This window comes from Cucurbita pepo, chromosome LG12 (genome assembly GCF_002806865.2).
Source record: "Cucurbita pepo subsp. pepo cultivar mu-cu-16 chromosome LG12, ASM280686v2, whole genome shotgun sequence".
Classification (NCBI taxonomy): Eukaryota; Viridiplantae; Streptophyta; class Magnoliopsida; order Cucurbitales; family Cucurbitaceae; genus Cucurbita; species Cucurbita pepo.
Window position 1 is genome coordinate 4,813,524 of NC_036649.1, and position 14,815 is coordinate 4,828,338.

The window sequence follows — 14,815 nt, forward strand, 5'->3', positions numbered from 1 at the left end:
TTAAAAATAATAATAGTAAATAAATAATAACTCAGACTAAATTAATAATAATAATATATATATATTTCTAAATTCTTCAATGTTGAATAATATCTTTATTCATAAATAAAATAAAATTCAAAACATAGTTTTAGTAGTAATTTATTTTAGAATTTGAACAAAGTAAAGAACATCCTTATCATTATTATATGAATAAGATTAAAAAAATATTCAAAAACTAATATTAATTATATTAAATTTATCCATATAAAAATATGCTTCCTTGTTCCCAAATTTCATACGATTAAAGATTAATAATTTAGGTTAAAAATATGTTTATTTAGAATAGTCGCCAGCCAACGATGGAATCGTGTGGGGTTTGAGAGTGATAAAATCCTTACATAATTTGAATATATATTCGAATTATCATACCATAATTAAAAAAAAAAAAAAGGAAATTGGAATGATCTAAAATAAATAAATAAATGTGTTTATGTGTTGTATTGATATTTAATAGTAATAATAATAATAATTATTATGATAATTATGAAATAAATTAATTAATTAAAAAAAAAACAAACAAACAAACAGCTGCTGTAATGGAGGGAGGATAGTGACACACGTGGGTTGAAGATGTCCGAACGTTGAGGAGAGAAGGGTTTGTGAGTTGGTGGAATGAAAACTTTAAAGGTCGGGTAAGAATGTAAATCGTAAGGTTCTTTGGCTTTTGTTGTGTTAGTGTGCAAACTTGAGGATGGAGGGACGAGTGTGATGATTTTCAGCCAGAAATGCTCTGGATTTAAGCTGATTTAAATGTTTATCCTAAAGGTAACAAAAAATCCATTTGTCCGAACTTTTAAATCTCGATATCTTGGTCTATATTGCACAATAAGTTATGAAATAGGGCTTGTTGGAGATCTATAAAGTTGTAGAAGAAATCGATATGAAATTCGGATTGTAGAAGTAAGATATGGCTTAGGGATACAATGGGTATTAATGAAAAAGTTGGGAAAAATTGCAAAAAACGCGAGGTTGAAGACGAGCGCGTGAGAGACACGCGAGGCGCGTGGGAGTCCGAGAGTGAGAGCGCGACTGTTCGCAGATCAGACGCGTGAGAAAAGCACACTGAGCGTGTGCAGGCGCGTGCGTCATCGTTTTGGCTCTTGGTTTGTCCCGTTCGACTCCTTTTGACCTGTCCTATCAAAATTGGTCTATACTTATCTTGAAAATTGTGAAATATAGGTCTAATTGGAAGAAATTGGGTTGAAATACCCTATTAAACGTACATCCAAGGAAAAAAGGGATTCGAAACCAAGTAAGTAGCATATCGTGCGTTAAACTAGTTCTTAACTTGTTTTACAACATGCAAGTATGTTGTTTACATGATTAAGAGCTTAGTATGTTAATATGTGCTTTGATAATATTGACTGATTATTTGTGTGTTGTGAATCCTTGCCTAGGATGTAAGCATGTTATAAATGATTACTAGAATGTTCTATGTGTCGAACATTATAAACGTATGAAACCATGCATCAGATGTGAGTATGCTAAGCATGTTAATGGAAAGGTTATGACTCTAGGATATGCTTATAGATTGTGGAGCCATGACCTAATTATATGAGTATTGTAGTCTACTAATTCCCGCGGAGTTCTTGACCAACGCGCTGTGTGCTAAGTCAGAGAGAATGAGTATTCCTAACCGTTGGTATATGAGATTTACAGGCCGCCAGAGAAATTAGTAGACGGACCGTATTTGGCCGAGAGCGAGTCTTACATACAAGTCCGAAAATTCTAGATAAGCATATAGAGAGAGTCAGTAACCTAAGCTGGAGGTAGCTGAGATACCTCATTAACGAACAGGCGGCCCTAGAAAGAGAAACTAGGAGTCAATTGCCAATAAAAATGAGTTATAACTTATGAAACATAAGTTAGCAACTTACTGTATAATTAATTATTTATCAAAATTATTTTAACTTTTCTTTACAGATTTAGATGATGCAGGCCAACCGAGGTCGAGACCAGCGGGCTAGAGACTATTGGGAATCCATGTCTAAATCTGTTTATGTAATTATGTTTTCGTTGTTTAAAATTTATGTTGGTTAGTAATGTTTTAAATAGAACTAGTTTTGAATGTTTTATTTGATGTTTATGAATATTTTTTTGTGGAAATCTTTTGCAAAATTATGATTGGTTGTTGGAGTTTGTTATCGGAGTCGATGGTAACTCCTGTAAGTCGCGCTGTCGATGAGCAGATGTTAGAGTTGGTATCAGAGCCTAGGTTATAGGTTCTGTAGACAGTCTAGAATAGACAGTATGGATTCCTCTAGTCCGGCTCAGCGGTATCTCATCTCGCTTAGGTAAGTGATGCATAACTAAATTGTATGAAAGAATCGTATGAATAGTTTAAATTAATTGATTATGACCACTTAATTATGTGTGACAGATATGGTAGTATTTAAGAGTTTAGACCCTGGTACGTCCAATGTGGACCCCGGGAATGAGGAGCAGCCTATAGAAGGAACTGCTCCAGCAGAAGTAGATTTGGAGCCTGCTGCTCCGTCAACATTGAGACATCAGCCGACTGTTGTGATTACTTTGGAAGCACTGCAATCATTGTGCAGAGTCGTGTGGATCAGGCGATACAGGCAGCTCTTGCTGGTCTTAGAAGCTAGGCGGCTCCGACAACACTTGTATCTAGCCAGGCGACTCTAGTGTCTGAAGCACCAGGAGTTGGGTGTTCAGGCAGTAATACCTCCAACAAGTTCAACGGAGCTACCTGGTACAGCAGTGGTGACAGAGGCACTACCGCAGGTAGTAATTTATGGGCGACGATGTATGACGGAGGAAAATGAGTATATACGAGATTTTATGGAACCTACCCCGCGAACTTTTGGAGGAAATGAGACTCATCTTGAGGCGGCTAAATGGTGGTTAGAATGTATTGAAACAAAGTTTACATTCTTTAACTGCCCGGAGAATCATAAGGTGTTGTGTGCTACGTATTTGTTGGAAGGACCAGCCCATTTTTGGTGGAAATCAAAGAAGCCGAAGATGGAGGATGGTGGAGCCCCAATTGCATGGGTGACGTTCAAACATGAGTTTTGTGAGAAATACTATCCTGCTCTAGCGAGATTACGAAACTGAAAGGCCTTTATGCAACTGGAACAGAGTAATATGCCAGTAGAGGAGTATGAGGCGGAATTCACTCGATTATCTAGATTTGTTCCTCTTATGGTTGCTACTGAGGAAGAGAAGACGGATCTCTTTATCCAGGGTTTGAGGCAAAAGATACAGGGATCCGTGTCTGCCCATGCTTCTCAAGATTTCGTTATCGCTTATAATGCTGCGGTGAAATTAGATGCTACCACCCCGAGGAGTAATCAGGGTTCCAGCAGTCAGATGCGACCAAGTGGTAAATGAAAATTTACTCAAATATCCTCGGGTTCGCAACAGCAGGCAGTAACACAACGAGTTGATCATCGACCTTCCTCAGGTGATGGGATGGCAGTTTGTAGTAAATGCGGGTTAACTCATGCGGGATCTTGTAATGCTGCAGACAAGACATGTTATAACTGTGGTAAGACTGGTCATCTCGCTAGAGTGTGCCGTAGTACAAAGAATCCTAATGTGATACGCCCTGAGCGATTCGCTCCAGGAGGAGGAGGAGGTCAGCCGAGTGCTGGGGGACAGTCTCAGGCTCGAAGTAAAGCCTTTGCCACGACGAGCAAGGCAGCAGAGGATGCCAGCACGGTGGTGACAGTACTTTACCCATTTATGGCTACTTTGCTTATTCTGTGTTCAATTCTGGCTCGACGCATTCTTTTATATCATTATCATTTGTTCGTCAAGCCCGACTTGGAGTAGAGCCTTTAGATTATGAGGTTCTAGTTTCTACACCTTCAGGAGTCATACTAATGACTCGTGAAAAGGTGAAACTAGATAAAGTAGAAGTATCCGGCCAACCATTAGACGTGTTGTTAATGGTGCTAGATATGTATGATTACGATGTTTTTGGGCATGGTAATTTGGCCAGGTGAAACCATTAGACATGTCGTGAAAATAACATCGTAACCGAATACTTCTACTTTATCCCGTTTCACCTAGATATGTATGATTACGATGTTTTTGGGCATGGTAATTTGGCCAGGTGAAACCATTAGACATGTCATGAAAATAACATCGTAACCGAATACTTCTACTTTATCCCGTTTCACCTTTTCACAAGTCATTAGTATGACTCCTGAAGGTGTAGAAACTAGAACCTCGTAACCTAAAGGCTCTACTCCAAGTTGGGCTTTACGAACAAATGATAATGATATAAAAGAATGCGTCGAGCCAGAATTGAACACAGTATAAGCAAAGTAGCCATAAATGGGTAAAGTACTGTCACCACCGTGCTGGCATCCTCTGCTGCCTTGCTCGTCGTGGCAAAGGCTTTACTTCGAGCCTGAGACTATCCTCCAGCACTCGACTGACCTCCTCCTCCTCCTGGAGCGGATCGCTCGGGGCGTATCATATTAGGATTCTTTGCACTACGGCACACTCTAGCGAGATGACCAGTCTTACCACAGTTATAACATGTCTTGTCTGCAGCATTACAAGATCCCGCATGAGTTAACCCGCACTTACTACAAACTGCCATCCCATCACCTGAGGAAGGTCGATGATCAACTCGTTGTGTTACTGCCTGCTGTTGCGAACCCGAGGATATTTGAGTAAATTTTCGTTTACCACTTGGTCGCATCTGACTGCTAGAACCCTGATTACTCCTCGGGGTGGTAGCATCTAATTTCACCGCAACATTATAAGCGATGACGAAATCTTGAGAAGCATGGGCAGACACGGATCCCTGTATCTCTTGCCTCAAACCCTGGATAAAGAGATCCGTCTTCTCTTCCTCAGTAGCAACCATATGAGGAGAAAACCTGGATAATCGTGTGAACTCCATCTCATACTCCTCTATTGACATATTACCTTGCTCCAGTTGCATAAAGACCTTTTAGTTTCGCAATCTTGCTAGCAGGATAGTACTTCTCGCAGAATTCATGTTTAAAGGCCGCCCACAAAATTGGGACTCCACTGGCCTTCACCTTTGGCTTCTTTGATTTTCACCAAAAATGGGCTGGTCCCTCCAACATATGTGTGGCACACAAACATCTTATGACTCTCTCGGCAGTTGAAGAATGTAAACTTTATTTCAATACATTCTAGCCATCCTTTAGTCACCTCAAGATCAGTCCCTTTTCCTCCAAAAGTTGGCGGGGCAAGTTTGGTAAAATCTCGTATATATTCACTTTCCTCCATGACACATCGTCGTCCATAAGTTACTACTCACGGTGGTGCCTCTATCACTACAGTTGTACCAGGTAGCTCCTTCAAAATTGTTGGAGGTATCACTGCCTGAACACCTACTCTTGGTGCTTCAGACACTAGAGTCACATGGCTAGATACAGGTGTTGTCGGAGCCGCCTGGCTCCCAAGACCAGCAAAAGCTGCCTATACCGCCTAATCCACTCGGCTCTGCACCACTTGATTCACTTGGCTCTGAATCAACGATTGCAATGCCTCTAAGATAATAACAACAGTCGGCTGATTGCTAGATGCCGACAGAGCAGCAGGCTCCGAAACTGCCTCTGCTGGAGCAGTTCCTTCTACAAGCTGTTCCTCATTCCCCGGGTATACATTGGACATACTAGAGTCTAACTTTTAACACTACCATCTTTGTCACACACATAATTAAGTGATCATAATCAATTCTTTCAAACTTTTCATACTATTCTTTCATACAATTTAGATATGCATCACTTACCTTACCGAGGCGAGATACCGCTGAGCTGGGCTAGAGGAACCCATACTGTCTATTCTAGACTGTCTATAGAATCTATAACCTAGGCTTTGATACCGACTTGTAACACCCAATCATCGACAATGCGATTAACAAGAGTTACCACCGACACCGATAACAAACTCCGACAACCAATCATAAATTTCCTAACTTTTCCAAGACATTTTCATAAACATCAAGTAAAACATTTAAAATCAGTACTATTTAAAAATAAAAAACAACCGAAAGCATAAGTACACAGACAGCCCAGACATGGATTCCCAATAATCTCTAGCCCGCTGGTCTCGTCCTCGGTTGGCCTGCATCATCTAAATCTAGAAAGAAAAGTTATAATAATTTGAATGAGTAATTAGATTATCCAGTAAGTAGCTAACTTATCTTTCATGAATTATAACTAATCTTTCCAGGTGTTTTTAAATTTTATTCGTCATTGGCTCATAGTTTCTCTTACTAGGGTCATCTGTTCGTTAATGAGATATCTCAGCTACCTCCAGCTTAGGTTACTGACTCTCTCTATATGATTGTCTAGAATTTTCGGACTTGTATGTAAGACTCGCTCTCGGCCAAATACGGTCCGTCTACTAATTTCTCTGGCGGCCTGTAAATCTCATATACCAACGGTTAGGAGTACTCATTCTCTCTGACTTAGCACACAGCGCGTTGGTCAAGAACTCCGCGAGAATTAGTAGACTACAATACTCATATAATTAGGTCATGGCTCCACAATCTATAAGAATATCCTAGAGTCATAACCTTTCCATTAACATGCTTAGCATACTCACATCTGATGCATGCTTTCATACGTTTATAATGTTCGACACATAGAACATTCTAGTAATCATTTATAACATGGTTATATCACAGGCAAACAGTCACAAAACACAAATAATCAGTCAATATTATCAAAGCACATATTAACATACTAAGCTCTTAATCATGTAAACAACATACTCGCATCTTGTAAAACAAGTTAAGAACTAGTTTAAAGCACGATATGCTACTTACCTGGTTTCGAACTCCTCTTCCCTTAGATGTACGTTTAATAAGGTATTTCAACACAATTCCTTCCTATTAAACCTATATTTCACAATTTTCAAGATAAGTACAGACCAATCTTGATAGGACAGGTCAAAAGGAGTCGAACGGGACAAACCGGGAGCCAAAACGATGACGCATGAGCCCTCACGCGCCTGCACACGCTCGGTGTGCTTTTCTCACACGCTTGATCTGCGCACAGTCGCGCTCTCACTCTCGGACTCCCACGTGCCCCGCGTGTCTCTCACACACTCGTCTTCAACCTTGCGTTTTCTACGATTTTTCCGAACTTTTCCGTTAATACCCGTTGTATCCCTAAGCCATATCTTACTTCTACTATCCGAACTTCATCTCGATTTTACAACTTTATAGATCTCTTTATTAGGAATCTAACGAGCCACATTTCATAACTTATTAGGGTGTATAGAGCAAGATATCCAGATTTAAAGATAGGGTAATATGGGTTTTCTTACCTTCCAATAAACGCTTAAATCGACTTAAATCCGGAGCTTCAATGGCAGAAAGTCTTCACAATCGTCTCCCCATCCTCAAGTTTGCAGGTTGTCACAACAAACGCCAATGAACCATGAAAGCACTGATTAGAACATGATTCCTCTGTTTTCTTCCTTCAGTTCCTCGTTTTTACTCCCACAGCACAACTCTGTAACCCTTACAATTTGACTCCACAAACTCATAGACTCTTACACAGCCCAAATGCTCCCAACTTTCTTTCTTTTCCTCTTTAAGCCATCTGTCAATTCCTTCTTTCTCCATGGCAGCAGCCAACCTGCTGCTGTCGTTCTTTTATTATTTTTTTAATTTTTATTTTTTCTTTGGATTTTTACGGACCCTAGAGAAATGAGTAGACAGGTTGTATTTGACCTAGAGCGAGTCTTACCTACGAGTCTGAAATTCTAGATAAGCATATAGAGAGAGTCAGTAACCTAAGCTGGAGGTAGCTAAAATAACTCGTTAACGAACCGTGGGCCCTAGAAAGAGAAACTAGAAGTCAATTGCTAATAAAACTTAAAAACACATGGAAGATTAGTTATACCAGTGGGCTAGAGATTACTGGGAATCCATGTCTGAGTCTGTTTATATAATTATGTTTTAGTTGTTTAAAATTTATGTTGGTTAATAATGTTTTAAATAGAATTGGAATGTTTTTGCTCTATGTTTACCAACATTTTTTTTGTGGAAATCATTTGCAAAATTACAATTGGTGGTTGGGGTTTGTTATCGAAGTCGATGGTAACTCCTGTAAATCGCGCTGTCGATAAATCGGTGTTACAGAAATATACAAATATTATGTATAAACAAATATAATACAAGAATTTGAATAGAACAAAAAGTATTTGAATAATAAGTTAATTTTTGTTTGAATAATAAATATATAGTTTTTAATTTTTTAAAAAAATTTGAATTAAAAATTCAAAGTAAACGAGAGTCTATTCCAATCTATTCCAATCTATTCCAATAGTTGAGAATGAACTGTGACAACTAATATGCTGGAATGACAGTTTACCCTCAATTTTAACCAACATTGCTCACCACTCAATTTTAACCAACATTACTTACCACTCATTACCACTCAATTTTAACCAACATTACTTACCACTCAATTTTAACCCACTCAATTTTAACCCAACATTCTTTACCACTCAATTTTAACCTAACATTGTTTACCACTCAATTTTAACCTAACATTGTTTACCACTCAATTTTAACCCTGGTTTATGTTCACCACTCAATTTTAACCCTGGTTTATGTTTACCACTCAATTTTAACCCTTGTTTATGTTTACCACTCAATTTTAACACAAGCGGTTTACCACTCAATTTTAACCCCAACCCTTGTTTATGTTTACCACTCAATTTTAACCTTGACCACTCAATTTTAACCCACATTGTTTACCACTCAATTTTAACCCAACATTGTTTACCACTCAATTTTAACCCAACATTGTTTACCACTCAATTTTAACCCAACATGTGTTTACCACTCAATTTTACCCAACATTGTTTACCACTCAATTTTACCCAACATTGTTTACCACTCAATTTTACCCAATTGTTTACCACTCAATTTACCCGGTTTACCACTCAATTATCTCAATTTTTACCCTACATTGTTTACCACTCAATTTTTACCCTACATGGTTTACCACTCCAATTTTTACCCTACATGGTTTACCACTCCAATTTTTACCCTACATGGTTTACCACTCCAATTTTTACCCTACATTGTTTACCACTCCAATTTTTACTTTACCGCTCCAATTTTTACTTTACCGGTTTGTGTACGTTAATTAGATCAGATGGGCAGGATCCATACACATATCTAGAATTAAATGCACTTCAGCACAAAATTGTCCAAGCCCACATAAAAGTGATAGAACTAATCAAATCTATCAAAACCTAGACCGAACCAAACCAAACCAAACCAAACCAAACCAAACCAAACCAAACCAAACCAAACCGTCTCACCTGTTAATTTGTAGTGTTCTATAAAACCTTAGTAGTACAAACCACATTCTTTAAACTAATCAAACAACCACCATTTGCATCTCTACCTCCACTAACTTTACAGAAAATGGGGAAAAAGAAAACGCTATCAATACATGACTAACGAATGATCATATCATATTATTTATAGCCTTTGCAATAGAACTCCTTTCAAGGAAAAAAAAAAAAAATCCAAAACTATCAAACAAATAACTTTACCTCAAACTGAACGAAAACAGAAGAAACACAGTTGAAAGAAGTATGATTTTATAGTTAATATTATTTTCAAATAATGTTCCCAATTCACTTCAAGTGTGTTCTTTTATTTACACATTCAGAGTTTCATGAACCGAACCTTTGGCGGTTTCAGCATCCAAAAGCCTTTGCAAAGCAGCGTGACATCTGAAAACAAAAGGAACAGAAATTGCAGAACAGCTAGAAGTGATAGAAACTGAATAATAATAAGGTGGAATGTTGGAAGTGTACCTCCAAGGAAGGTGATCTAAGAGCATTGAAGGCGACACCTTAATGTCTTTGAAGTTCTCTCTGCTTGCAACATAAGCTTTATAATCATCTGCAACACCTTGGCACCTCAAGCTGTTCAAGAAAGGTAAAGTGAACCTTCTTTCTTTAGGAACTATATGGATTAAAAGGCCTGGAAGATACATCTCTGAGAAATCCTCAGTCAAGTTCTTGTTGTTATCAGATCCTTCAACCGCTTCAATGAATTGGGATACCAGAGCATCGGAATTTGAGAACTCATCACGTTCAACCGTTGTATCGTTTTCTTTGGCTTGATTCTCTGCTAAGAGAGAGAATTCTTGGCATTCATTCTTGTCCACTGCAGTTACGCCAAAATTCTTTTGTAAGGGACAGGCAAATGTATTGCTTGAGCTAAAACTTTGTTATTACAGAGCCAAAAGACTACCTACCTCTACTCTCATTCTGCTGATAACTAGTGGAGATTCCCTGGTCATCAGCCTGAATTTCCCTAGGATACTTTTCTGATTGAGAATTCTTTCTCTCTATCCCATCTTTCTGACTTACATAAAGGAATCTACGAGCAAGCTCGAAAACTGGTGTCGACTTATCTTTGGTGTCTTTTGACAGTGCTTTAATTGCAGCAGCACGAAGACGCAATATTGATCCAACCGAAAGTCGAGATGAAAATTCATTGTTGAACACAATACTGCAGAAATTTCAAAGCAAGTGGTGTGTAGAGTGAAAAAAGGTGATTTACATCAATCCATCGCAGGAACTGTAGCAGTTTACATTACCTAGTCACGAACTCTGAACAAGCATTTGCTATTATTGAATCTACACATGGAAGCGGCCCATATGCATAAACATGTAAGCTGGGGCACCGACTGTATAACTGTGCAAAGTAATACATGATATGAAAATGAAATAAGTGATCTAGAACTCAGGAAAATAAACAAATGTAAAAATAACAATGGGCTAGGACAATCGTTGTAATAATCAAATGAGACTTCCAAGACATATTGAGAACATCCANAAAAAAAAAAAAAAAAAAAAAAAAAAAAAAAAAAGAAGGAAGAAACATAAATAGCATCCAAAGCAATGTTGTTTGACAGCCATTGGGGTGAAGGTAGACTGTAGTTTCACTCCATCAAAGTACACATCTCAAACCACGACCAAAACAAACAAAGGTAGAGGTGGGCAGCTAAATCAATTGAAATATGCATCCAGATCAAATCTGAAAATATGTAAAGCCTCTTCTCCGCAAGAACTGTCCAATCTTGCAGNAAAAAAAAAAAAAAAAAAAAAAAAAAAAAAGAAGAAGAAGCTTTCCGGCTTATCAAGATTAGAAATCAAGGAATATTATTACAGGAAAGGTCCTGTGAGGGAGGACCAATAGAAACCACAAGAATTTTTATTCCCAGTCTCTAAAATATCTATGAATGGTCTTCAAAATCCATTCTTTTACGTGAGCTAATACGTCCATTTCTAGGTGAACCGGTTCTCAAAGCAGAGGAGGAAGGGCAGCTGGTACCACGAGCCCTCTGTCTTTCCAGATATCCTAAAAAGTTGAGATCAGGGAAGTCAAGCTTAAACTTGCTTCCTCGCTCGTACCCCTCACAACACACTGGAACAGAAGCTGATCTACTCACTCGGAGAAAACCCAACAACGCTAAAAGAAACCCAGTCCAAAGTCCAAAGGAAATTTGCCGGCGAATGAAAAATAAGCCAAATCAAGCTACCTCCGATGGGAATATTTAATATATACTACCAGAGTAATTAACAGATAGAGAGAGAGAGAGAGAGAGAAATGGATTACATTAAGTTAGCAATATGTAAAAGAAACTTGTGTGCTAGTTAATCCCCCAATTATCATATCCTGCATTTCTTAATGTCGTGCCATACTGGGAATTGGTTGTAGCCTTTATGTCCTATTATTTTATTAATGTTTCTCTTCATATATAATCGATTGATTTGGTAGGAAGTCTTTTAGAACAAATTTTATAACTGACTCTTTTTTTTTTTTTTTTTTTTAATAAACAATAATTTTACTGAGCAGAAAAAAGAGGCCAAGGAGGCAACCAGAAACCCTACTTAGAAGTCAAAATACTATCATCCCTTTACTGCTCCCTAAAAAGTGACACATACATACATGCAAGAAAAAAAGGGAATAGAAGTTGTAACATACTCTTAGTCCAAGTAATGCTGCAATAGCCCCTCCTAAGGAATGCCCTACAATGCGAACCTGGTAACCATCACACTCGCACCCAGGACCCAGCAATGAAGAAAGAAGGCCGCATGGTTCAGATCCTGCCCCTCAATTCACTCAACAATCATTCCAAATTAGTAAATCAAACATAATGTATCGTACACCCATTCGGCTATTATCCCAATGGAAGAACTAGTGTCACCTAAACAGTAGTCCACTAAGTTATACTGTTTATCACTTGAGTTGTTTCAACTTGCATATGACATAAGAATCAGCAATTCAACATTATGATAACAAAAATAAAAATCAGAAAATGCACTAAATATTCTATGTCCAACTTGCATATCATATTTATCTTATTAATACGATTAGGGAGTAAATTGGAAATTTTCCATTTACTATTTAAGTTTGGGAAAAACTTTAACATAAACATACATTTTTTGTACAATGAATGATTGGAATTATGATATAGTTGCAATTAATTCACACATGTCCAATAGAAAATAAAGCTCCAAAATATCTCTTAAACTTCATATTAAATACATCACTCCTAGATTTCCAAACATAACTTTCTTATGAACATCTTGGATTCCCTACAGCTAAACAGGGCCCTAAGTGGATACCTGAGAGAAAAACCTGACATGGAATAACCTCAAGGAACCAAAATGATATACTTTACAGGAAAATTAAGAATTTTAAACACAAGGTCACTCTTTTTCTATTATAGAACCTGTTGAATTGTAACCTAGATAGTCTTCTTCTACCTCGAATTCCTCTGAAAGGAAGAATTCAAAGATTCAAAGAAGTTACTCGAGGCAAATTGCTGCTACTTCTTTCTCCATTTAGGATGTTCCAAAGGCAACTAAGACGCAAGTTCAAAGTCACATTGAATCTACTCAACATGAGAGAAGTTCGTGCAATCAAAAGAAAAAGTTGTAAAAAAAACAACAAAATTCCCAGGGAAAGATTTCAAAAACATCCACCGAATCCTAACAATAACAGTGATAGCAAAATGGCCGTAATGGGTATAAATTACAAAAGGAGATTAGTTATAGACATGTTTAGGATGAGGGGCACAATCAAGAAGGCAGAGCGTTAGTCAAATGAAGCACTCTTTAACGTCTTTATACATTCAGTTCAAAGCCTTACAGTTTCTTTCCAACCAAATTTGCCACAAAAAGCTCAACTAGACATAAGTTGCGTAAGTTTTGGCTTGACCAGAGAGGGGGGCAATCAGTAATTGAGCGAAGGAATTAACCGCCCCACTAAGAAAAGGATGAAAAGGAAGAAATAATTGAAGAATATAAGATCAACTTTCTAATTTTTTTTCAAGCAAAGAAACACTAATTATTAATTAGGCAAACATTTTGGGATTGGTAAAAAGCTGTCATGTACTGAGTCAGGTCAATCCAAAATAAGTAGCAAAAGTTATTTGGATATGTTGAAATGTCTTGAGCCCATTGAAAAGCAAAATTAGAACATAGAATTACATATAAAGCAAAATTTACATAGTTTTTGTAATTTTAGTGTAATTAAATTAAAAATAAAATATCATACATTTATGTTATTTTTATATGATTAAATTCAAAATTAATATCATACATACTTTTTTTTCGACGTATCTAATTTGAGAATTAAATACTTTCTTTACTATAACTAATATAAAATTTTAAAAATTAATAATTTATCTTAATCATTGATTATTGTTAATTTTAAAATTATTAATGGATTTTTTATCAATTAGATATTAATAATAATTGATTTTAACTTAACATATTAAAAATTAAAAATTAAAAATATATTTCTTTTGTATCTTCTCTCTTTATCAATGACATCATCTAATGGATTCTTACAAGAGAGAGACAGAGAAAGAGATCCTTCAAATATAAAGCATAAAGACATTGATTAAAACAGAAACATCCACTAGTCTTGGACTACTACAGTAGCATTCAGCAATAGTCTCAAAATCCAATACCAACATAGAGAAAGGGGATTTCTAGGTACCAATGACAGAATAAAGTAGGGAGCACCAAAGGCCAGAACGTTTAAAGAGCTGTAATAATAATAATAATAATAATAATAATAATAATAATAATAAAAACAAAAAAAAAAAAACATCAACTTACCATCGTTATCTCTACAATTTCCTTCAATTTGCATATATAAATCCCTAGCAGCCTCAACAATCCCGGAATGGGCATGGTGCGGGAAGGATGACATAATCCTCTGCTTCACATTGGGTTGAATATCGCCACTGCAAACAACCAAAGGTTGGAAAAGGTTTTAAATGAAGAAAATATACGTCCTGGAGAGCTCAAAGCTAGGAAGAAAATTTTGGAAGCAACTAATACATTAAAACTGTATAAACGAAACAATGGTTATGCTGAATCTATATTGAAGAGGAAACTAAAAATATACAGAGTTTGGAGTAGAACTTTCCATCATAAGCAATCGGTCTAATCTGGCATGTTGAAAACTAAGAGAGACAGTTCAAACAAAATCATAATAAGATAGTTAACTTGTTGCAGATTTCCACTTCTTTACAAGGTAAATATCTAAATAAAGCTCAGCAGGATTTTATCATTTGAATATAATTTTTTTTTTTTTTTTTATCAATTTTATGCTAAGCTCTACGTGATCCAGTGGGGTTACCTTAAACACCTCATTTATCATTCCCTTAACAAGCTCCAATCACATATTCCCAAACATTTAGTAGAGTACTTAAATCTTCTTCTTGATAAGTTATCTGGGTACTCTTTTTTA

General features: G+C 36.8%; 1 protein-coding gene across 3 annotated transcripts in view; it reads right to left on the bottom strand.

Moving 5' to 3' along the window:
* Window positions 1-9,613: 9,613 nt before the first annotated feature.
* Window positions 9,614-14,815, bottom strand: part of LOC111806772 (sn1-specific diacylglycerol lipase beta) — a 15,219-nt gene continuing 10,017 nt past the window's right edge. For 2 of the 3 annotated variants that reach the window (XM_023692221.1, XM_023692223.1), the window contains exons 9-14: window positions 14,179-14,306; window positions 12,032-12,159; window positions 10,641-10,738; window positions 10,296-10,552; window positions 9,850-10,204; window positions 9,614-9,765 (exon numbers count right to left, since the gene is read on the bottom strand). In XM_023692221.1, coding sequence (XP_023547989.1) covers window positions 9,690-9,765; window positions 9,850-10,204; window positions 10,296-10,552; window positions 10,641-10,738; window positions 12,032-12,159; window positions 14,179-14,306 — 1,042 coding nt within the window. In that variant the 3' untranslated portion in view covers window positions 9,614-9,689. The remainder of the gene's footprint in view (window positions 9,766-9,849; window positions 10,205-10,295; window positions 10,553-10,640; window positions 10,739-12,031; window positions 12,160-14,178; window positions 14,307-14,815) is intronic. The other variant, XM_023692222.1, reaches the window with a different exon arrangement.